Source organism: Enhydra lutris, unplaced genomic scaffold (genome assembly GCF_002288905.1).
Source record: "Enhydra lutris kenyoni isolate GAN:26980312 unplaced genomic scaffold, ASM228890v2 scaffoldscaffold97, whole genome shotgun sequence".
Taxonomy (NCBI): domain Eukaryota; kingdom Metazoa; phylum Chordata; class Mammalia; order Carnivora; family Mustelidae; genus Enhydra; species Enhydra lutris.
The window spans coordinates 1,988,296-2,011,454 of NW_019154181.1; the positions used below are offsets into that span (position 1 = coordinate 1,988,296).

At 54.4% G+C, this 23,159-nt stretch overlaps 1 protein-coding gene across 2 annotated transcripts in view; it reads left to right on the top strand.

Moving 5' to 3' along the window:
- LOC111139248 (epsin 2) overlaps window positions 1-23,159 on the top strand; it is an 83,060-nt gene that overhangs the window by 46,984 nt on the left and 12,917 nt on the right. For both annotated transcript variants that reach the window (XM_022491466.1, XM_022491467.1), the window contains 3 exons: window positions 11,831-11,943; window positions 13,713-13,805; window positions 14,851-15,025. In XM_022491466.1, coding sequence (XP_022347174.1) covers window positions 11,831-11,943; window positions 13,713-13,805; window positions 14,851-15,025 — 381 coding nt within the window. The remainder of the gene's footprint in view (window positions 1-11,830; window positions 11,944-13,712; window positions 13,806-14,850; window positions 15,026-23,159) is intronic.

Sequence of the window (23,159 nt, forward strand, 5' to 3'; positions counted from 1 at the left end):
GGCACCCCTGAACAGATGCTAAATAAACCTTAATTTTTCTCTCTTTTTTTTTTTTTAAAGATTTTATTTATTGGACAGAGAGATATCACAAGTAGGCAGAGAGGCAGGCAGAGAGAGAGGAGGAAGCAGGCTCCCTGCTGAGCAGAGAGCCCGATGTGGGGCTCCATCTCAGGACTCTGAGATCACGACCTTAGCCAAAGGCAGAGGCTTTAACCCACTGAGCCACCCAGGCGCCCCTTACTTTTCTCTTTTCTTTTCCTTTTTTTGGTGGTATTTCTGTGTGTTGTGCTCCTCTCTCTTGGTATCTGCCCAAGCATGAGCCTTAGTCTCTTGGAAATACATTTTATGGGCTTTTCCAGGAATAAAGAAATACTTTATGTCTTTGTGCAGTAAGGTTGAGTTTAGCAGCAATATAATTCGTAGACACTAGTTTTTGTTCAGTAATAAAACGCTGTTCCTCTTTTCTGCCAGCTGCCTTTTCTCTTTTCCCTCAGCCACCTGCCCTCAAGCTGGCTGCCCTGAGCTTTTTAAATGTCCCAGAGCCTGGGCTACGCGTCTGACCAGTGACGTCAGAACCCCGGGGATGGGCCCAGGCTTCCCAGTGGGCGGAAGTTTCTGGTGATCACAGTGTGCGCCTGGGGCCAGGCACCGCTCCTCCAGTGGTCTGTTCTGTGTCAGCTTTTGTGGAGCTGAAGGCTTCTGTTCCTCCGCTCTCTCCAGCTGATGCCCAGTGCAGGGCCCTTCCAGAACGTTGCCGTCAGCAGGGGTGATTTGGACTTGGAGCAGCTTGAAATTGTTGTTGTCTATGGAATCAGTGTCGTCTTGCTGACTGCTAGTCTCCTACTGGACTAGCTTAGTCTGGCACCCTTGACACCAGCTCACTCGGTGGCCCACCTCTCCAGTACTAACTGGTAACCCAGTGTGGATGTGAACTAAGAAACTGCTGGTTGTTTCATTATAAAAGTACCATGTCGGAAGTTCAAAAAGAAGAGAAATAGCCTATAATCTTATTCCTCAAAGACAGCTGCTGTTCACGTGTTGGCGTATTTCCTTACGGACTTTGTCCCAATCATTTTCTTTTCCAGGATTGTACCCTCGCTAATGCAACTTCGAGTCCCTGCTTTTTTGTCTCATAATCCTGTAACGGGAGCATTGTCTCCCTTCCTCCACCACCCTGTAAACATTTTAACAGCTGCACTCGGCATTCCACTGGGTGGGGCTTCCTAGCTCATCCTGGCCTGATGCTGGACGGGCCTTCACTCCTCTAGCTCGCAGCAAACAGCTCGGCTGTTTTCCGTGCCAGGGTGCACTACCTGGATCATGAGCACAGGGGGTTTCCGGCCCCTGTGTATGTGGTTTCGTGGTGGTCATCTTTCTGTGGGCAGAGCACACAGGTTCGTGATGTAGAAAGGAACTGAAGGCCAGATCAGGACCCACATCCCCAAAGGGCAGCTGTCCTGACAGATCTGGGTCACACGTCTGAACAGTGTTCCGTGAAAACAGAACAAATCTCATGTTTGTACTATGCAGACAATAGGACAAGATACAAGTGCCATTTATAACCACATGACGTTTGCAAAGCACATTTTTCAAAACTTTAAGTTTTTATTTATTTTTTTTTTAAGATTTTTATTTAGCAGAGGGAGAGAGAGTGCACACAAGCAGCGGGAAGTGGCAGGGAGAGAGAGAAGCAGGCTCCCCCCTGAGCAAGGAGCCTGACTCGGGGCTCCATCCCAGGACTCGGAGATCATGACCTGAGTCAAAGGCAGCTCCTTAACCGACTGAGCCACCCAGGTGTCCCCAAAACATTAGCCTTTTTCTCTTATTTTGTAAGTCTGTGTGGGCCAGGGGCAACGCTGAGTACCAAGGGTCTTACATCACAGTCAGCCACTGAGGCCTTGCCCTTGGTGGGCTTCCCGTGTCGGAGAGACAGACACATGTAGGGTGTACCGGTTGTGGTGTCTGGGAGGGGACTGGCAGGGGGCTAAGAGCTTCTGTCCATGTGGCTGTTCGCACACTGCGCCTAGCGGGACGGGGCGAGCTGGCGGAGAGGTGGGCAGTCACCGCAGGTGGCAGGAATCCCCGTGTGACAGAGGTTGCCCTTCAGCTGACTCTTTACTCAGGATTCCCATGAGAAATAATACAGTTGGCAGTCTGATCTTTTCGCCCAACTTCCTGTGTGCATTTTCCATGTCGCTGCATAAGTTAGCCTTAGTTTGACAGGTTAAGCCTTGGGTAGATGACTTAACTGCTGCAAGTTTAAGTCTTGTAATTGGTAACCTAGGGGTAAGGGTAGCCTCTCCTGGACTGTTGTGTAAGTTACCTGTGCTGACATAGCGCTGTGCACACACTCCCTTGCACAAAGGAAACGCACCATAAATGGGTCATTTACTATCATCGTTGCCATCAGAATTGCTGTTTCAGGTTCTCGCCAGTGTAAATGATGCTGCAGTGAACTTTGGGCAGAAAGCGTGCTTTTAAAAGGAGTCCTTAGGGGCGCCCTGGGTGGCTCAGTCCTTCAGCGGCTGCCTTCAGCTCAGGTCATGATCCCAGCATCCTGGGATCGAGTCTTGGGTCGGGCTCCCGGCTCAGCAGGAAGCCTGATTCTCCCTCTACCTCTGCCTCTCCCGAGGCTTGTGTTCCCTCTGTAGCTGTCTCTCCCTCTGTCACATAAATAAAATCTTAAAAAAGAAATAAATACCTAAAAATAAAAGGAGTCTTTAGATTCAGTGTGGTCTTCAGTATAGAGTCTCCGGCAGTGAGATGAATGGGAAAGGGTGTGAGCGTCCTTCTGTCTCCCGAAGCGTTACAAATGCTTTCCGAACGGATCGTGCCCGTGTGCAGCACCCTCCAGCATGGGTGACTGTCCTCGGTTGACGGCTGAAGAACTTAACATGGGTACTGTGATTTGTTCTTTTTTAAGATAGTCACAGATTAATTTTTTTAAAGATATATTTATTCATTTTAGAGACTGTGTACGCATACTCAAGGTGGGGGGAGGGGCAGAGGGAGAGAATCTCAAGCAGACTCCCTGGTCATGGGGCTCAACTCTCACGACCCCAAGATCATGACCTGAGCCGAAATCAAGAGTAGGATGCTTTTCCAGCTACGCCACCCAGGACCCCCAGATCATCACCAATTTCATAGATGGAAGCCACTGTCAGAGTACTCATTTTATTTTTATTTATTTATTTTTTAAATATTTTATTGATTTATTTGAGAGAGGGAGAATGAGAGAGAGAGAACACAAGAGGAGGGCAGGGTCAGAGGGAGAAGCAGACTCTCCACAAAGCAGGGAGCCTGATGTGGGACTCGATCCTGGGACTCCAGGATCATGACCTGAGCCGAAGGCAGTCACCCAACCAACTGAGCCACCCAGGCGCCCCTAGAGTACTCATTTTAAAAGAGAAATTCCAGGGCACCTGGGTGGCTCAGTGGGTTGAGCCTCTGCGTTTGGCTCAGGTCATGATCTCAGGGTCCTGGGATCGAGCCCCACATCGGGCTCTCTGCTCAGCAGGGAGCCTGCTTCCCCCTCTCTCTCTGCCTGACTCTCTGTTTACTTGTGATCTCTGTCTGTCAGATAAATAAATAAAATCTTTTAAAAATAAAAATAATAATAATAAAATTAAAGAGAGAAATTCCATCTTGGTCAACGTTCACGCTTCACCCTAGGCCTGCTTACAAGTTTGGGTGCCAGTGTTCACTCACCTCCACTGGGACCAAGCGGGCTTCCGAGCACCCCCCCGCACTTCCTCCCAAGCCCCTGCCTGGAGATCTGTGGGCGCCTGCAGGGCTCTACCCGGAGAGTGACTTTCACCACAACAGGAATGACAGGGACTCCTGGGAGAAGAGTAATGAGACGGGATTGCTCCCTGCCCCACCTCGCAAGCTGGTGATCAGGTCATGGAGAGAATTTCATCAGGAGCCCAAAGAGAACAGCACAAACTTGCTCTTTTATTTTGAACAGAGGATGGGCTTTGAATCCCTCAGACAAATAAAAGGACTGCCTTTTGTCTCTGCTCCGCCCTCCCCCAGCTCAGTCTCCAGCCCGGCCTAGGGAGGAACGTGGCCATTGTTCTGGCTCAGCCCCCTTCCACCCCGGTTTCAGCTTCTGCCTCTGAACTGGGGTTCACGGCACCACTGTCTCACGGTGCTGCAGAGGAGTGTATGAAGTGTGCCCTTGGAGGTTACATCCATTGCTAGTTTTCCCTGGAAACCCAGCCTGAAAATGAGCCAACAGGTGTTTGGCCTCATGTCCTGTGTCTGTGTGGACGCCGATGTGGCCCCTGTGTATGCAGAGCCTTGGGCCAGGTCAGGTCGGGAGGTGGCCGGACTGTGGTCCACAGTGTAGAATGCATAATACTGATTATAGAGGGTCAGAGAAGGCCACCTGCTCTAAGTGCCGGGGTGAGAGTCGGCGGGGATGGAGCCAGCAGGAGTCCTAATGGCATGATCCGGGGAAGATGCGCTTGAGAAGGCGGCATTGGAGCTGACAGTTGGGATGAGGAGTTTCTCCTTTCCTGTTTGAAGAACAGCAGGAGGGGTACAGAGGCAGGAAGGAGGCTTCTAGGCCCAGTGTGGAGGCTGGCAAGCTGGGTTGCCTGGGAAGAGGACAGGCTGGTGAGCAGCCTCGGGGAGGAAAGTCAGTCCTGGAGCTGAGGGGCGGTGCTTCCTTGCCCTGCGTGACGAGGGTGCCCACGTCTGTGTGTGCAGGCAGGTGGTGGGAAGACCCTGAGGTTGGACTGGGAAAGCCTCTGACCATGACTGGGCAGCGTAGAACAACACCCGTTTGGAGGCCAGAGGTCAAAGATCAAAGTGTCCTCAGGCGCATACTTCTTTGAAGCCTGGAGGGGAGAATTCTTAACTTGCCTTTCCCTAGCTTCTGTTAGTGGCCGCAGTCCTTGGTGTCCCTCGGGCTGGCAGCTGGCAGCACTCCAGTCCCTGCCCTCCATCACGGGCAGCCTCCCCTTGCCTGTGTGCCCACGCTCGGGCACCTGTGACTCTTCCCCTTCTTGGAAGGACACCAGCCTTACTGGATTTAGGGCCCGCCCTGCTTCAGGATGACCTCATCTTAGCTAATCACATCTGCAATGACCCTGTTTCCAAAGAAGGTCGTGTTCTGAGGTACAGATGGTCAGGACTTCACTGGGACAATTCGAGGGACCCAGCTCTGCCCGCAACACCTACGTCTGCCCCTTGCAGACGTAGACCCTGAAGGCCTGCTTCAGTTGTGAGCTGTGCACCACGCTGGGCAGGGTCACAGATACTCTCTGTGGCCTCAGGCTGGACGGTCAGGAGCATTTTCAAGTATAATGGACTCTCAGTTAAATGTATCCCGAATGCAGCCACTGCTCACCTGCAAAGCTACCATCCCGCCCCGTGCTCCCACTGTCTCTCCCTGGGACCAGTCAGATTGCATCACCGCTCTGCATAGACCCACGTTCTCCAAAGTCCCTCCACGAGCCCCGAGAACCACTTGGCTCCTCCATCATGGCCCTCTGGGCACCCTTAGCCTTTACCAGCCTCATGGCCTCTGCCCTCCATCCCGAGTGTAGCTCCCACCTATCTTGGTCTGGCCTCCTTCCCCAACCCATGCTGCTCCAGTAGCTCCGAGTGGCCTGCCCTGACCTCTGAACACAGAGAGCCCAGCTCTCCTCTGCCCTGGGCACCCCGTCCCCCTGCTTTCTTTATTCCCTTGTCATCTGTCCTTATAGGTACACAAACTCCAGGAGAACAGGGACTTCCCTCAGACCTAGAGCAGCACGGAGCCTGGTGGCCACTGAGTGTTATGACTGAGAGTCTCACAGTACTTTTAGGATGTTGGGCAAGCATGGGGTTTGGCCCTAAGACTTTGCTTTGAATTCATCTGTGAACAAGTCATTTAGCCTCTCTGGGCTCTAGTTACCTCCTCTGTGAAAAGAGTGGCATTAAAAAACGAGGCTGTAAGGGTCAGACTTGGTCTCTCCCTGGCTGAGTGACCGTGGGTGGGTCCCTTCACCTCAGAGCCCTAGCCCTGGTCTGTAAGTAGGACTGAGGGTTCATCGAGATACTAGGGAGAGCTGTAGGACTATCATGTGCCAGGCGCTGGTCTGATGCTTTCCACAGGTTAGCCCACTGGGTCTAGGACGCAGGTACTCTGGCTCCATTTTGCAGATGAGAAAACCGAGGCTTGGAGGATCCTCTGCCTAGGTGGAGGTCGCGGGGTGAGAAGTGGTGGAGCCCCGATCCGAGCGCAGGCTTTCAGACCTGCTCTCCACGCTGGGCTGTAGCTTACTCGGAAAACGCTCAGCCCAGATCGGGCTGCAGCAAAGAGACGCGGCATGCATAACCGGGACAGACGTGCTTTCCCGGGGCTAAGTGTCGGAAACGCGCGCCCACGCATAGCCACTCGGAGTAGGCATTCAGCGGCTTTCTGGGTAGAATCATAAGAAAATGTCAACAGCTGTTTCCTCTGGGGGAGGAATGGGGGCAGGATGAGAGGTGTGGCTCCCGCTTCCTTTTATGCTGTCGTGTTTAAAAATAAGTTACGGGCATCATCACGATCCACCCGTAAATACTCAGTATGTGTCTCCTCCCCAAGAGTGAGCGACGGTGCCCTTATCCCACAGCCCCAACATTCACCAGTACCCAGTCCATGCTCAGGTCTCAACCAGTACCCAGTCCATACTCGGGTCTCGTCAGTTGTCCCCAGCATGTCTTGCAGCTGATCTGTCTAAACTGGGGACACCCCCCACCCGCCCCTGTTCCCCCAAGGACCACAAGTTTCCTCTGACCATCCTGTCCCTTTGGTCTGTCTGCAGCAGATGGTCTTTTTCTCGTGACCTTAATATGCTAAGAGACTGGGCCAGTTGTCCCATAGAGTGTCCCTAGGTCTGGGTTTGTTTGGCTCTGTCCTCGCCCTGTTGTTCTGTGAGCCCCGAATCAGTCTAGGGTCTGGATTGGAGTCAGATCAGAGATTTCGCCCGAGTTGTCCTGGGAGGTGGGTGATGTCATGTGACGGGCAGAGGGTGGCCACAGCATGGGGGGCTGTGGTTTGTCCCTCTGTTGTGAAGTCACACACACACACATACACACACACACCCTTTGGTCTGAAAGTGATCTGACTGATGATACTGGATGCACTTTTCATCTTGTACCTTTTTGACTTTTCCAACCATGTGTGTATATTTTTTCTCTTTTAATGTGACCTGGGGTGGTCTGAACTTATTTCCTCATAATTTGCCTCAGTTGACTAAAGACCGTCTTTCCCACTCCTCCCTGTGAGGAGGTAAGATGAAGACCCTGGAGGGTCTTTTGTGGGAACAGGTTTTGGAAGCCTCAGCTCGGGCCAGGCTGCTGGGTGGGGGTGGCCGAGGTTTCACTGGTGACTCAGGAAGTAGCCCATAGAGCCATAGGAAGGTGTCACCACATCGAGAAAGATCCAGTAAGCACTTCGGTGCAGTTCAGTAATGAGGAAGGAACTCAGCCGGCCGGGGAACCGGTCACTGGAGGGCGGAAGCTGGCTGTGGGGTCAGTGTCCGCTCTCCGTCTCCCCCCTTGAAGGACCATGGCCCCAGTCCCGTTCTCACGGAGGCCTGGGAAGGGCTAGGGTATGACGGGGTACCTATTTACAGCTTCTGCTGTATAAGTTGGGGAGTGGGAGTGCCAGACAGCTCCAGTCCCTAGGTAATCTGGTGGTCATGGGTCGGAGCAGGGAGATGTGACCTGGGGCAAGGCCCATTTTCTGGGGAGAGCCAGCTGTGTGTTGGGCATCCCTGGCCCCTCCCACAGACCCCGTTTGTCTGCATTTCAGAGATGTGGGTATGGAACCTGGAGAGGGCAGGCCATTTATTTGCATGTGACCTCCCTGCTAGTAAGTGGCGAGGACAGGGTTTGAACCCTAGCATACCTGTCTGCAAACACGCCCAGGGTTATAAAAGGTGGCAGCAGTGTTAAGATCCAGATGGGGTCTTCTCCGGCCCCCAAGGCCCGGTGACCTTCCATTCTTCCCTAGGTGTCAGCTCTGCCTTGTGCGCCCAGGATTGGCTGCTCACCTTGTGTGGGGCTCAAGTGGCCGGAGTGCTTTATCCCAAGTCCTGCTGGTCACTCACTCAGAGCCCTTGCTGGTCAGGTCATGTTCAGAGATGTCTGTTACCTTTTTTTTTTTTTTTTTAAGATTTTATTTATTTGACAAAGAGAAACACAGTGAGAGAGGGAACACAAGCAGAGGGAATGGGAGAAGGAGAAGCAGGCCTCCTGCCGAGTGGGCAACCCCATGTGGGGCTCAAACTCAGGACCCTGGAATCACGACCTGAGCCAAAGGCAGACGCTTAACGACTGAGCCACCCAGGCGCCCCGTCCCCTTTAATCAGTGTGACTGCAGACGTTGCGTAGTGCTTTCTAGGAAGACAGCGAAACGCCCTGAGAAGTGGTGATTTCCTATTTTCCTGTTACCTTGACTACTTCGATTTCTTCTTTGCAGTTGCCCAAGATTGCCCAACTGAAGCCTCTTTGTTAGAAAATCTTCCAGCCTTTGCTTGAGGGGGTGCGTTTGGGAACCAGGGTCCCTCCTGCAGCCCGGGGCTGGCGTGAACACCAGACAGGCTCGTCTCCCTGCAGTGGGAGATATTTCTTGGTCTTCCTCTTAGCCTGTATTTGGAGGGAAAAGTTGGCCTTTGTAGGCTTTCCTTCCTCTTCAGCCCTTCCCCTGGGCTTTCTCAGCCCGGTACCAGGCCAGAAAGCATCAAATTGAGCCCTGGCCAATGTTTCTGATTCTCGCAGCAGCAAGTGAGGACTTTGACGAGTTTCTCCAGGCAGGATCCGTACACAGAAAGACGTCTTAGTGGTTGGAGAAGGGTGATGGCCTGTGTGTGGTTCCACTAGTGATTCACCTACGCTGGCAGTTCCCAGTCTTCCCTCCAGGAGGCGGCCGGTGGGAAAACCGTCGCTGGGCCACCTGAGTTTTCCAGGAGTCCCTGTGAACCGTGGACCTGCAGCCCCTCGGAGCTGGGCCAGGCCCAGGTGGTCACAAAGGAGCTTTCAGTCCCGTCTCACAGGCACATCTGTGTTCGCTGTCATGTACGTGGGTACAAGGGGCCCTTTTTGGGGGCCGGGCTGCCGTCACTGAGGCAAGAACGTCTCCGCGGGTGTTGTCCCTCGCAGCCCGCTGTGCGCGCTCAGCTGATTCTCGGGGCTGATGGCTGTGAATTCTGCCATCTGTGGAACTGAGAGCCATACATCCGTTGACAAAAACCACAGCATTTAGGGGAATACCCTTTGTCTTTAATTTCCACATTGATGTGGTAAGCTATTTCCGCACGTGCTGGCTATGCATTAATTCGGCAGGCGTCCCTTAACGGCAGACAGGAACATGTCCATTTGCATTTGAAGCCAGTCTGGCCTTGCAGATGTCAGAGGACAAGGGAGGCTCATTTCTCTAGAAGGTCCCTGTTGAGAGCCCCGTCCCATTCATCCCTGGCGGCGCTGAATCGGGCCCTGTGGCGGTACAGCCAAGTGGCAGCTTCCCCTGCCAGGGAGAGCCAAGATGGGGCTCATTTTTCAGAGCCCTTTTTCGGGGTGTGGGATGGGATATAGGTCTTCTTTATGTACTCCCCATTTCCGTGTGGTAGTGAATGAAGGTGCCGAGTGTGCTGTGTTCGTTCTAAACAGAGAGTTCTGTGACGTGCGCTTCCGAGATCATCAGGAAGGAGGCTGGGAGCAGGCAGCCCGGTGGTCAGGGATCTGTGTGAGAGCCACAGTCAGCTGGGAAGAAGCCTCCAGAGCCGTTCCCCGGTGCTGTGCGGCTTCAGTCTCCAGCAGTCTGGGTGGGGACACCTTTGCCTCTAGGTACAGGAAAGCCCAAGACCTAAGCACTGTGACCCATCGGTGAGGCTTGGGCACAAAACCAGCAACAGCAAAAAAAAAAAAAAAAAAAAAAAAGGCTTTTGTCTTGGTATGTTAATGAGCCAGTTTATTAAGGTGGACTTGACATGTTCTTACCATCTAGTTGTATTTTTAAAACAAGTATTTTGGAAAAAGTAATGTGATATAACTAGCCTGGGATTCAACTTGTCTTTCATCTTTGTCTTGTTCATGGAGCTTAGAGTAGATGTGGGGCAACTGTTTGCTGGCTTTTTTTTTTTCCTGTTTCTTTGACTTGACAGTAAATCAGAGCAAATGCACTGTGCTTCATGACATGGGACTGTTCTGGATGAACTCTTAACAGCTGTATGTTTTGTGTGTGTGACACAAAACTTGTGCGAGAAAGCATTGCCTTTCACAGTCTCCTGCCCTGCCCTGCCCCGCCCCCTGCCCCTTGCAGCTCTGCCTGGTCCTCCTATGACCCTAACTATACCTAGACCTCTTTTCCTGTTTTGTTCCCGATAACCAGAGCCTAGCCAACTGGAAACCTCACCTTCCAGGAACCATTCCTGACCTTATTTACTTTCTCCCAAAGAGGCAGTCCTACGCAGCAAATTCAGATTGGAGTTTTAGGTGGGAGCAGCATTTGGGTGAGTGAGTGGTAATGGTTGGGTTTGCTGGAATGGACATAATGAAAGAAGGAAGAAAACTGATACACACTTAGAGCATTTTCAAGCAAGTACCCATCTGCCACGAAATTGAATTCTCCATCTGTCCGTCCATCCATCTCTGCATGCTTCTGTGCATCTGGCCAGTGGGTATTTGCCAGCAGCTCTGCCAAACTTTGAGGATGGATGTAATGGTGAGAAGACAGGTGTGGAGCCTCCTCAAGGAGCGTACCTTCTGGCATGATCTACCAAACGGCAGGGTAGGGGAAGTGCTGTGGCGGGGAGGGGCTGCTGACCCAGCACCAGTGAGGAGGGTGGTCCAGGAGGATCAGGGCATCGGGGCTGAGCTCTGAGAACGGAGGAGTTGGCTGGGTGAGCAGAGGGGATGGCGTGCGTAGAGGCTCAGTGGGGAACCATCAGAGGCAGTGGGACCTGGCTTTGAGAATTTCAGAGAAGCCGTGGATCCTCTCCTGTGGTGAAGGCAGAGGTGGCACCGTGCTCCCAAAGTTTTGTGTCTGGTTTCTGGAGATACCTACACTCCCTGATGCACCGAAATCCCGATGGCCGTGTGAGCCCCCACGTTTTCCGTCTGGGGAGGCCCAGGCCAGTGTGATGAGTGTGAACGCATAAAGATGCCTTTCCTGGAGGTGTCCTGCATCAGCCAGGAGTCCACATCTCATCCCTTCAGAAAACTGTTTCCAGGAGCTGCTTGCAAGTGTTGATACTAGCTAACTTGTTTAGTTGATACTAGCTAACTATTAATTGATAATAGCAAAAAAAAAAAAAAAAGTGTTTTTCCCAAGTTGATGCAGTTTTACATAGAAAACAAAAACTTTTGGGGTTGCTGCAGAAACACTTGGGCTTCATTTTCCATGGTTTTTACCACCATGAGATCCAAAGTGAGATTCTTAAAATGTTGTGGGAATCTTGAGTGAAGTTCTTGGTCTAGCCCTGTGCTGGTATGAATGACACTCTCTGATCTGGATGTTCAAGAGCAATACTTCTGATCTTGTTAAAAAAAAAAAAAGCTAGTTTCTCTCTTTGAAGGAGGACAGCTCTGCAGTGAAGACGGAGGTTCTAATCCTCCCTTGCCCTGGAAGGCCTCTTGCTTGATGTCCGCCGGCCACGTGGCTTATGTCCCTGAAAATCCACGTGTTGGCGTTAACTGGATTTTAACCTGGACGTACTCGCAGACCTTCTCTGTACGGCTCCCACGTTGTTGGGCTTTGTGGGTGTGAGGTGGGGACGGAGAGTGGTCTGACCAGGTGACCGCGAGCTGGAGCCTGTCCTGTGCATGTGGTGACTTTGCATTTCCCCCACAGCCACTTCCCCGAGGGTGTCCTCTGAGCTGGAGCAGGCCCGGCCGCAGACCAGTGGAGAAGAGGAGCTACAGCTGCAGTTGGCACTTGCCATGAGCAGAGAAGTCGCTGAGCAGGTTGGTGCCAGGCAGGTGGGACTGCACGCTGGGGGGTCCCCAGGTGGGGCGTGGGTCACAGCAGGGACAGTGACAGACGCAGGCCCTGGCCTCATTGTTTCCCGAGATGGGACTGGGCGTTGCCATAGCGGTGTTGGTGCCACCCACTGCCACCACACCCCCACCCCCGGTCAGGGAGGCGTCCTTTTTGTGGGCCAGTGGGTGAGCTGGTCACAGGGCTCCCCAGAAACACTGCTATAGACACAGCCACATATCGTGGTCCCTTCGTGCAAGGCATGTGGGCTTAGCCCCCAGGGAAGGCAGTTTGGAAGACAGGTCAGGAACATTTGAATGCTGAGAAGCAAGGCTGGGAGGGAAAGCTGCAGGTAGTTAAGAACCCTTATTATGTTTCGACGACGGCTGTTTGTGCAGTTTCAATTCTTTTCTCAGTTCCTGTTTTTCTCTAATAATCACGCCTGCCTTTAGCATGGAGAAGGAGGGAAAGGCGTGTTGGAAATGACCTTTCAGAGCTGTCGTCCCTTTGGTCCCAGTGATCAGGTCTGTCCCTGCTGACCTTGGGTGAGGGAGGGTGGTTGGAGTCAGGTAGCACGAGGCTCTCTGTCTCCTAGAAGTGATGCACAGATGCAGATATTAGGGAGAGTTGGACGAAGTGCAGAGGTGGCTGATCTGTGTCGCTATAACTGGAACCTCCTGAACCTCAGGGGGGTGGACAGTTTCTGTTACAGCCTCCCTGTTCACAGTAGGGAAAGCCCAGCCGTTAGATCCGTCCCTGTGGATGCCTGGCTCTGTCCCAGACGGCCCGGGAAGAAGGAGCAGGAGTGCAGGGACGGACAGACAGACAGAGCCCATTTTCGTCCATAACTCATCTCTGTGATTAATCATATTTGTAATAAGTAAAATGCAAGGAACTTATTTCTGATTCGTGATGACATAAAAGCTAGGACAGCCCAGTCTTCTGCATGGGGTGACTTCGCCTTAAACGAATATTAATTAGATACAGGTGAACACGTATCTTAAAGAACACGAGTTTTGGGCTGTACAACTCCACTTAAGTGTGGATTCTTGTCAATAAGTACAGGGCTGTAAATTTATTACCTGTTTCTTAATTTATTAATAACATTTTTTCAGCTTAGTTTATTATAAGAACACAGCATAGTCACACATACACAGAATATGCATTCGGTGACTTACTTGGGTTCCAGTCAGAGGTTGGCTCTTAGTAGTTAGGTTTTTAAGGAGTCAACATTTATATGTGGATTTTCAGGGTGGGGGTTGGTTCCCCTAATGCCCGTGTTGTTGGAGGGTCAACTGTATAATGAATCCTTTCTTTTTGAAATCCTAGAAATAAACATGCAGTGATAGGTGATTTTCACCCTCTTCCTGATTCCTTTCTGGGCTCTCAGGCTTTTGTATTTTACAAGGAGATGCATTGCTTCTTTAATTAGAATATAAAGCCATTTTCATTTTGAGATAAAAGCATTGGAGAATAAGTGTTCCCTTTCCCGGGACTTGGTGGTGTCTCTGCCCCTCCCCCCCACCCGTCTGCCCACTGGGACCCCAAAACCAGGGAAACCATATGGGCCGGGCGGGGGGGCGGGGGACGAGCCCTCTGGGCCACACTTGCAGGACAGAATAACTGTATTACAGGTTGTTTTCTGATCTTCCTTTGCAATACTGCGTGGTCAGATTTTGTTACCCATGTTCGCTTCGGGTGTTGCTTTGTCCTGTTCCGCTCAGTGATGTTGTCACAGTGCCATTGTCCTCTGCAGGAAGAACGCCTCAGGCGGGGTGACGACCTCAGATTGCAGATGGCCCTAGAAGAAAGCCGAAGAGACACGGTTAAGGTTCCCAAAAAGAAGGAGGTAAGCGCCTCATCGGAGAGGTCAGTGTGGGAGCCGGTCCCACCGTGGTTGCCGAGTGTCCAAGCCCAACCCACAGGGCAGGACGCCTTCTGTATACCCCTCCGTGATGAGCATGAGTGAGGGGAGGACGTGACTGAAAACACCTCCGCCTGTGCCGTTCCTCCAGAGGCTCTCCCGAGACCAGCCGGAGAGAAGGTGGGCGCTGGCAAGGGGCCTCCGTGTACCGGGGCCTCAGTTTCCTCCCCTGTACACCAGCGAGTGGTAGCCCTGTGGTCAGGTGACTGTTACAGGAGCCAAGCGTCTGGTGCTTTGGAACAGAGTCCTGGCACAGGGAAAGGCTCAGTAGTGCTGGGCTTCGCAGCCGTCATCAGCCTTACCCTGCGCCAGGCTGCCCGCATGGGGCCTGAGGCGACCAGGACATGATACTGCTCCCACAAGCTCCTCTGGTCACAAGACAGGCTCCCCCCCCCCGCCCCCATCACTGTGCCGGGGTTCTGGTGGTCTCCCATATCACGGTGCCACAGGGTCCCTGACAGCAGCTCTGGTGGTTGTGGGAACTGGAGGGCAGGGCAGGCCCTGGGAGAGGGGGCCCTGGATGATGGCTGGCTGCAGGGGACACCGAGGTCGGTGGGTGGGGACAGCATTTTGGAGGGATGCTGCAGCCTGGTGCAAAGCCTGTGTTATCCTGGAAAATCAGCAAACGGGTGGGCTTTGAGCCCAAAGTAAAAGGCTCGATGTGGGTGGAGCCTGGGCTGGAGTGGGGAAGTGGGTGGAGCTTGGGCTGGGGTGGGGAAGTGGGTGGAGCCTGGGCCGGGGGGGGGGAAGTGGGTGCAGCCTGGGCGGGAGGGGGGAGTGGGTCCGTGGGGTGGTGGGCTGGGTGGGGCAGGAGATGGGAGGACATGGGGGCCTGCTCAGTTTCCTCTTGGCCCCGCCCAGAGGGCTTCTAGTCCCAAGAGGGATGGTATTTACGTCAAATGGCTAACTCATAGATATTTGCTGTTAACTGTAGCAAAGTAAAACCTGTCCCCTCTCTTTGTCTTAAAAGCATGGCTCCCACCCACAGCAGACTACTCTGTTGGATTTAATGGACGCCCTCCCCAGCTCAGGCCCTGCTGCCCAGAAAGCAGAGCCTTGGGGCCGGTCAGCCTCAGCTAACCAGACAAACCCTTGGGGCGGGCCGGCGGCACCAGCCAGCACTTCAGACCCCTGGCCACCGTTCGGTAAATACCCTCCTCATTTGTGTCCCCTGCCTGCCTGCTAGATGTGTGAAGGGCCTTGGGGCCGAGCTTCCTGCTCTCTCACCAGGTGGAGGTGGGAGTGGGGTAGGTCTTTGGTGATGGGTGCCCAGGCTTCTCCAGTCCCCCTCTCAGGTGTTACCAGACTGTAACACCCAGTCCCATCCTCCTGATGACTGTGGTACAGTGCTCTCCTGTTTTGAATGGTTTTCTGCTTCGGTAGAGGGAAAGCTGACTTCCTCTGTGCTTCCTACACACATCAGAAATGCCTTGGCCCTCTTCTGGGACATGTGTCCAGTCTCTTGGCCTCAGAATTGCACCCAGCACCCCAGGTAAAGAAGCCGTAAGACACAGCATGAAACATCTCCATCAGGTTACTGTAATTAGTGGAAATTAGGATGTGAGTACTGTGATCGCTAATGAAAAGATACATTTGCTGTCCTTCTGCTTGCTTGTTACTTAAAGCAACAGTAAGTCCGTTTACTAGGATAAGTGGATTATTTTAAAGTTCTGTTTAATGCCAGATGTAAGAGAATCTGTGGGAGAATATTTGCAACATGAGTGTGACACAATCAGTATAATCTGGGTAGAAATCTTGGGCATGGAGTTTCCTGATCGCTGGACGCAGGGCTTGGCCTGCGGGCTTGGTGGTGGCTTCCAACCCAGCCTGCTGCTCTGGGAGGTTCCCTCTGGGTGCTCCAAGCCCTGCCAGCCTCAGCTGATCTGTTTAGGAACTTGCATTTGTATATTTTGTGGCAACTTGCCTGTATCTCTTTGGGGTCTCTGTTTCCCCAAACTGGAACCATCTTCCGTATTCAGCTCGGTTCCCTGGACGTTTGCCGAAGTGTGCCAAATGCCAGGCTCTGTCGTGCTATCCAGGGACCCAGACACAAACAGGTAATGGTCTTGCCTTCAAGGTCTTGGGCGGGTGTAGGCAAGGTGGGAATACCAGCATCCTGGGACGGGACTTAGTTCAGGAAGCTGGCAGGCATGTGGCAAGGGTGTCCCCAGTGGAGGGCTGGCCTTGTGAGAGCCGAAGAGTGTGCAGTGGTTTGGTGGGTGTGAGACACGCCATGGGGAGCAGGGGCGTGGGGTCAGGGCTCTGCCCACTCGGGGCTTGGCAGTCATGTCCAGAAGGCTGTGTCAGTCCCAGATGTCCTTTGGCAATGCAGTTGGCCGCGGGGACCTGGGCAGATCCCCAGACTCCCTTTGGCAGGAGCCCTCTGGGCCTGGAGTCAGACTGCAGGCCAAATGGCCTACAGGTCTCACTCACTGAAAGCCAGAGTCGCATGGCGGCAGGGAGCTTGGCGGTTCATGTGGTCGGTGGCCTGTGTGCTATGGCCCTGGGAGCTTGTGGGCTAAAGTCTTGCTTAGCCTACATGGGGATAGCAAAGGCAGTTCTGGAAATGCCCACCTGGGCCCCTTCCAGACAGTGGCTCTTGACTTTTATGCTAAATCTGAAAATAGTTCCTCTGTAAGGTGCTGGCCTCCTTGAGTTATGGGTAGGATGTTCCTCAGGAAAGATTCTCGATCCCTTTCACAGTTGTGTAATGGGTCATTATGCAGACTGCACGTTTTTCTAGCGGCCAGGAGAGAAAGCAGTCTGGGTGGAAGCCAGAGCGGAAGAGGATTGAATTGTGCTGAGTCAGTGGCTGATGGGAGGTGGTTGGTGTGGGGCCTGGGGGGGGCGGTGGGGGACAGACTTCCACTGTCTACCTTTTTTATACTGTTCCACTTAATTTACTAAGGGTGTGTGTTACCTGGTCGGGAGAGACCAGATTTACGAGTTTTCTGTGAAGGAGGTGGTTCTTCCCTTCCTTTGGCTGGTGGACGGTACTGTGTGCCTCGGAGCTGGGTGTCTTGAGCACACCTCACGGGGTGCTGGGGTGTCTTCTGGTGGGCAGAGTGGGGCCACCTTCCGCTGTTGGGGTTCTTACACCCCTGCACGCAGCGGACACCAGGAGCCAGCCGGAGACAGGGACAGAGCCCAGGAGAGGCAGCCGCCGCCCAGTGGCAGCCAACCCTCGCCGAGGGATGCTGTGTCTTTGGGTGGACAGTGCGGTAGTTCGTAGCCATTCATGGTACTGGGCAGCCCTCACTGCTGATCCTGGGACATTTCCGTCACTCCGTCTGCACTGAGCAGTCGCTCCTTGCTGCGTCTCTGTCTGACCTGTGGCAGCTGCTGGCTTCTGTCTCCGGGTCTGTTCTGGATGTTTCAGACACGTAATGGAGTCGGACCTGATACGGCCTTTGTCTCTTTCACTGAGCATAACGTTTCCAGAGTTCATCCGTGTAGTAGCGTGTGTCCCTCTGTTGTTCCCTTTTTTGGCTGAATGATACTCCGCTTTATAGACAGACCACGTTGTGTTTAACTGTTTAACAGCTGATGGACTTCAGGGTTGTTTCCACTTTTTGGCTACTGTGAATCCAATTCTTTAAAGAGAAGATTGAAACCTAAATTTTCGAAATCTATTTTTAAATGGTCACAATGAATTTTAAAAATTGAGAACATGGTTGGGGAATATATCTTTGTGGGGGTCAGTGTGGTTTAGGCACAGCTAGTTTGGCATCTGTTGTCTCCTGCCCAGCCCAGGGCCCTCTCCTTGGTTCTGACACACTTTGCATTTTAACCAGCGACCTGGGGAGGAAACTGGACGCCAAAGCCCAGAGAGGCCGTTCATTCCTCTGGGGCCACAGGGCAAGTCAGGGGTAGGTTCAGTACTTATCATGCCATCTTGGACCGCAGCAGAAACCTTCTGTGGCCAAGCAGGTCCTGGAAAAGTCACCTCCGATTCTAGGGTTGAGAGGGAACCAGTGCTTACACGTTAGCTTCTTTGCTTCCTGTATTTTCTGGGCCCTTGCTTGTACGTCGTTCTGGTCATACTGTATCTACAGTTTGACAAGTAGGTAGGAGTATTTCCGTTTGCACTGTGTCATGAGCGTTAGAGGCTCCAGTGGGACAGTGCTGGGCTGGGACACTGTCATGCAGCAGCTCAGGGCTGTCCCCAGAGGTGGTGGCGTTCCTGTGCTCCGCTTTCTCAGCTCTGTGGGAGCGTGGGAACCGTGCCTTCTCCTCCATCCTTCACAGCAAGACATGCTGTCAGACGTACCAACAAGTCGCTAGTGAAGCCTGCTTGGGTATGTTTCCTGGGCCACCCCATTGCCCGGAAACACATTCATAAATTGGAAAGATCGAGAGTCTCCGCCCGAGCCCTGATAGTTGTGCCCTCTGGATAAAAGGAGCACTGTTTGGAAAGCCGCTGTTTGTAGCCAGCCCTGCCATTTCCAGTTCTTTCCAAGTGGCACTGGGAGCCGCTCGGTCAACCAGGCCTTGGGAGGAAGTGCTGAGGGCTGAGAGGAGGGCGGTTGGCGCCCGCCGGGTCGGCTGGGCACTTCCTCTGCTCCAGATGCACAAGCAGCCACCTGGGGAGACAGGGGTCTGCAGCCTGGTGATTCAGAAGGCCTTGGCTGCCGCGGGCCCACTCGCTGCCCGGGCCGGGACAGAGGCCGGCTTCCGCCCCAGGGGCAGCAGGTGGTGCTGCTGGTTTCTTGGTGACCCCTGCCCCTCAGTTCTGTGACCCCACCATGTGATGGCCCCCCTGGCACATGAATATTCATATGTGGGGTTTCGGAGGAGCTGGGCCGGCGGGTGAGGGGCCCCGGGACACGTGCTCACTATGAATGGGCCCACAGAGGACGAGGCCGGAAGCTGCTTGATCTCTCTGCCCTGGGTTCCATCCTCCTTTGCTCTCATTCACTTGCGCTTTCAACAAGCATTTATTTATTGGGTGTGTGGCATGGCCCGGGCCCTTTCAAGGACCTGAAGGACAGAGCACAGAAGAGCCTTGCAGCAAAGCTACTGTCCATTCATGGAGGAGGAAGGCGGGGGGCCGGGTCCCGCGGCCTCACTGTCAGCAGGCGTTCACTGAGGGGGGCTGCCGTGTCAGCCCCCGCTGCCGCCTGCTTTCCCACAGCCCTGCTTAGCTGGGCAGTCAGCCCCTGTGGGCGAGCCCGCGTAGCCCACGTTCCCTGTCTCCCCCAGGTTTGAGGGGAGTGAGGGGCCACGGTGTGGTCTCTCGTGACTCGTGGCTGCCGTGGAGCAGACAGCACGGTGGCCCAAACGCACGTAGGTCCCCGCCACCACCCGTGGAAGCCTGCCAAAGCTCCCCAAGCCAGCGCTGCTTATTCAGGGTCATCTGGATGACTGGCCAGGGTTTGAACCAAGGGCATCTTTCCTTCTGCGTCCAGAGCTCCCTGAGCGTGGCGGCCCTGGCGGGCCCAGGCTGCTTTCTGGGCCTTTGCAGGATTCACAGCTCTTGGCCACGCTGTGGGTTTTGTTGTTTGAGCAAGTTCTCACAGGGAAGCAGGGCCTGTGGGAAGTCACTGTAAGGGTCAAAAGAGGCTCCCGAACAATGTTTAGGTGGCATTGCGCAGCAGTGGGGGGCTCTGGGTAGAAGCCTCGCCTGCAAGCCACCATCTCTGGGGACGGCCCCGGCCGCCGGGTGGCAGTGCCCAGCCCAGCACGGTGCCGGCTCCGGGAGGAGGCATGAAGGTGCACACAGCATCGGCGGCCTCGCAGGTCGCAGCGTTTGGGTGGGTAGAATACTTCCAGAAAGATGGCAGGACTTCGGTTCAACTCTTACCTACCTGTGTTTGTGAGCTTAGGGAAAAGCTAGCATGTTTGGAGCCCCGTTGTCTGAGAGAGGGTCTGGATGCGGGCCAGAGCTGCCCTTGCACACGGCACGGCCCGCGTGCGGAGGCCGGGAGGGTAGCGGCCGAGGGCCGGGGCTGCCCGGGTTCTCATGAGCGCCGGGTGCTTAGTTGTTACCTTGGTAAACTCCTATGTGCTGTTGAATGCGCGCTTCAGGCATCGTGCTCGGGAAGACACAGTCCCCCGGTCCACAGGACTGCCTCACCCCATCCCGTGGTCACCGGCCCCTGGGACCCCCTGTGCTTACTGCAGTGGATACATTCTTGTGTCTCTCGCAGAGGCTGGACCTGAGCCTGGGCCTGGGGAATGCCGGCCAGCTGTTGCTCAGGTAGAGCAGGGTGACTCCGAGGACCTCCCATCTCGGGGGGGGGCAGGGCTGGGCCCCGCTGGCCTATGTGTCCAGCTGACCCGCCAATGGTGGCCTCAACTTCCGAGAAGCCTTGGCCGGGCACCTGAGTGTGCAGGAACTCAGCGGCTCTCCCTCGCCCCGGCTGCCCATTCTAGTCACCTGGGGAGCTTCTAAGACTCCAGATGCCCAGGCCCTGCCAGAGTCTGTGTGTGTGAATGGAGGAGATGGTGTGTTGTCCTGACATCGCTGCAGAGGTTCCTGAGGATGACCACAGTTCAAAGCCACTTCTCTGGGGCCTCTGAACAGCCTGGTGAGGGACACGCTGCCCAGTCCAAGGTGTGGGAGCACTCTGTGCACCGTTGGAGGCCGGAGGGCTCCCTCCTGTGGGTGTGTCTCACGCCCGATGCAGGCGGTTACCTGGAATCGTCCAGAAGACGCGGCCACTGAACTCCAGTGTTCACAGACACCTCTCTGGAGGCGGTTTGAGTATAGGAAGTGCAAAGTCCCTCCAGCCCCGGGGTTCTGTGGTTCCCCCGACCCTTCAGGGATTCCCTCCAGCCCCCGCTTAGCAGCTGAGCGTCTTGGGTGTGTGAGGCTCCGTTCTGAGCCCAGGGAGTGGGAGCAGAGTGGGCCAAGCGGACCTGGCCCCATTCTGTGAACTACGCCCTAGCTGGGGAGACAGAGTCCCACATGAGCAAGAGCAGGGGGCGCGGGCCTTATGAGGGGCTCGGGGCTGCTGGGTGGCTGTGGCCTGAGGTCGTGTGGAGGCTATAGGGTGGCGCTCGTGCCTTCTGGCAAACACACACACGCGTGCTCGCGCGCCCAATCCCTCCACACCCTCAACAGCTTGGGGAGGCAGTCCATTTAGGAAACTGCCCTGCAGACGGCTTCAGGAGAGATGGGGAACTTAATGTTCTGGCTCAGAGATCATCACCAGGACCCCACCCGCTGGGCCCGGGACCTCTCCCCTCTGGCCTCAGAAGCCCCAGGTCCTGCTGCCTTAGGGCCTCCCTCGTGTTCCCAGTCCACAGTCCAGGGATGGGGAGGATTTCTCAGTAGCCACTCTACCATCCGGGGTTTGGGAGTGGGGCGTTGGGAGCGGCAAACTTGGCAGGATGATGTTAGTTGGTGGAAACCCTCCCTTGTTGCCAGAGCAAGGTCATTTCCACTCGGACTGGGACTTGGGAGTAAGCGAGGGGGTAATTCTCCCAAGGAAAGTCAGGGTGTCTTTCAGGAGAAATGGGGAAGGGTGCTAGAAAGTCACCCGGGAGTCCCCTGACGAGGGCGAGGAGGGAAGGACAGTCGCTCTCCCACAGTGCCAAGTGGTCAGGGCTGCACGGGAATGCGTGTGAGACTCCGAGCCATATCCTTCCGGTGCAGGTGAGCTGGCGGGAGAGGAGGTTGTGGAATGGGTAGCTGGCGTCTCCTGACACAAGTGCGTTCAGTTGTCGTGGTTGCTGGTGAGCAAGGGGAGGCTGCAGAAGCTGTGTTAACACCCCCGCTCTCACAGGAAGCTCAAAGCAGCCTGGCCCAGGTCTTCCTGTGGACCCAATCCCAGGGCTTCTGCACTGCATCCCAGACGGCTCTGAGCATATAGCCCATCTCCTTGCACTCCTGCTCTCTCCTGGACATAGTTTCTACTGTGTTTTTTGCTCTAGTTGATCTGCAGAGCCCTGGCCCCGCGAGGCACCATGTGGGGGCAGAGCAACAGCCTGTCCCCACAGTGTGATTCCAGCTGGGCCCAGTGTCCTGCTAGGCCCTGTGTCACGCCCAGCAGAGGTGGGCCTGGGGAGAGCAGTTGCCGTCACTGTGGCTCTGTGTGTGGTTCTGAGAAGACCGGGAGGGAAAGGTCACAGCAGCTTCTTGAGGGAGGCAGGTGTTTCTGGAGCGTTTTGGGTCTGAGGCAGCAGCAGCCCCAGTCCTCACAGGAGCTGACAGGCTTACATGTCCCAGGGATGGTGGGAACGAACATTGCAAGTCAGAATCTGCCTTGGCCCGTGTCCAGCTCCCAGCGTTACTGTGGTTGCAGTGACAAGTCTGGGAAGTAGCAAAGGCAGCCTGTCCTCCCCTTCCCTGCGCCCCTCCCACTTGCTGTCAGCCAGAAGTGAGAAGACAGTCAAGGTGGCGGCTAATACGGGCTGGACAGGCCCGCTCTAATGCACTCAGCATCTCAGGGCCCAGAAGAGAGAAAGCCAGCACAGCAAAACACCTAGCAGCGTTCTGAAAGTTTCTGAAAGTCAAGGACCATCCTCCCCACATGTCCGTCCCCGCACACGACTGCTAGGGGTGCTAAGAGGGGCATGCCCGGGAATGGGGCTCTGGGCTCTGGGTCCTCCTGCAGGCCTGGCGAGCATCTCTGGTCTTCTATGAGACTGGCATTCACTGCCCTTCCTACCTGCCCTCTCTGAGCATCGGAGCTCAGCCACATTGTCCCAGGTGCTACCCTCCCACCTGCAGCGGGAGGGGCTCACCTGTGCCCCGAGGGGGGGTCACAGCCCAGGGAAGGCTGAACGATTCCAGGAGTTAGTGAAGGCAAGAAGAGGGCGAAAGATGGGACCTCGAGGCCTAGAGGCTGCAGGCAGTGGACGTGCCCTTTGGTGCATCTGGGGAGAGGTTGGGAGGTCAGTGTGGCTGGGGAAGCAGAGGCAGAACGAGGTCATTTAACACACATTCTCTTTGGAGTTCCAGAAGAGTTTAGGTTTGAAAAAAGAGTGATTGAGGGTTTTTAGGTTTGCAGCAAGGTGCTACTTCTCAGATCCAGGAAGCCTAGTGATTCGTAAGCAGGATATAATAAAAGAACTCCCCACATGCTAAACCCACAGGGGGCAGACGGTCCATGGAAAAGGGGGGGCAAGCCCCTGAAGCCCATGGGTTGAGATCTTCAGGGGACTGGAAGAAAAACCGTTGCCTTGGATTCCCAACCTAGTAAAATCCTCTTTCTTCCAAGAACGATGGTAAAATGCATTTTAAATCTTGAAACACCAACAAAACAACCGTGACCCTGCAGAATTGTATATTCGGTGAAGGTGTTCCTTAAGAAGGAAGGTAAAAGGGGCGCC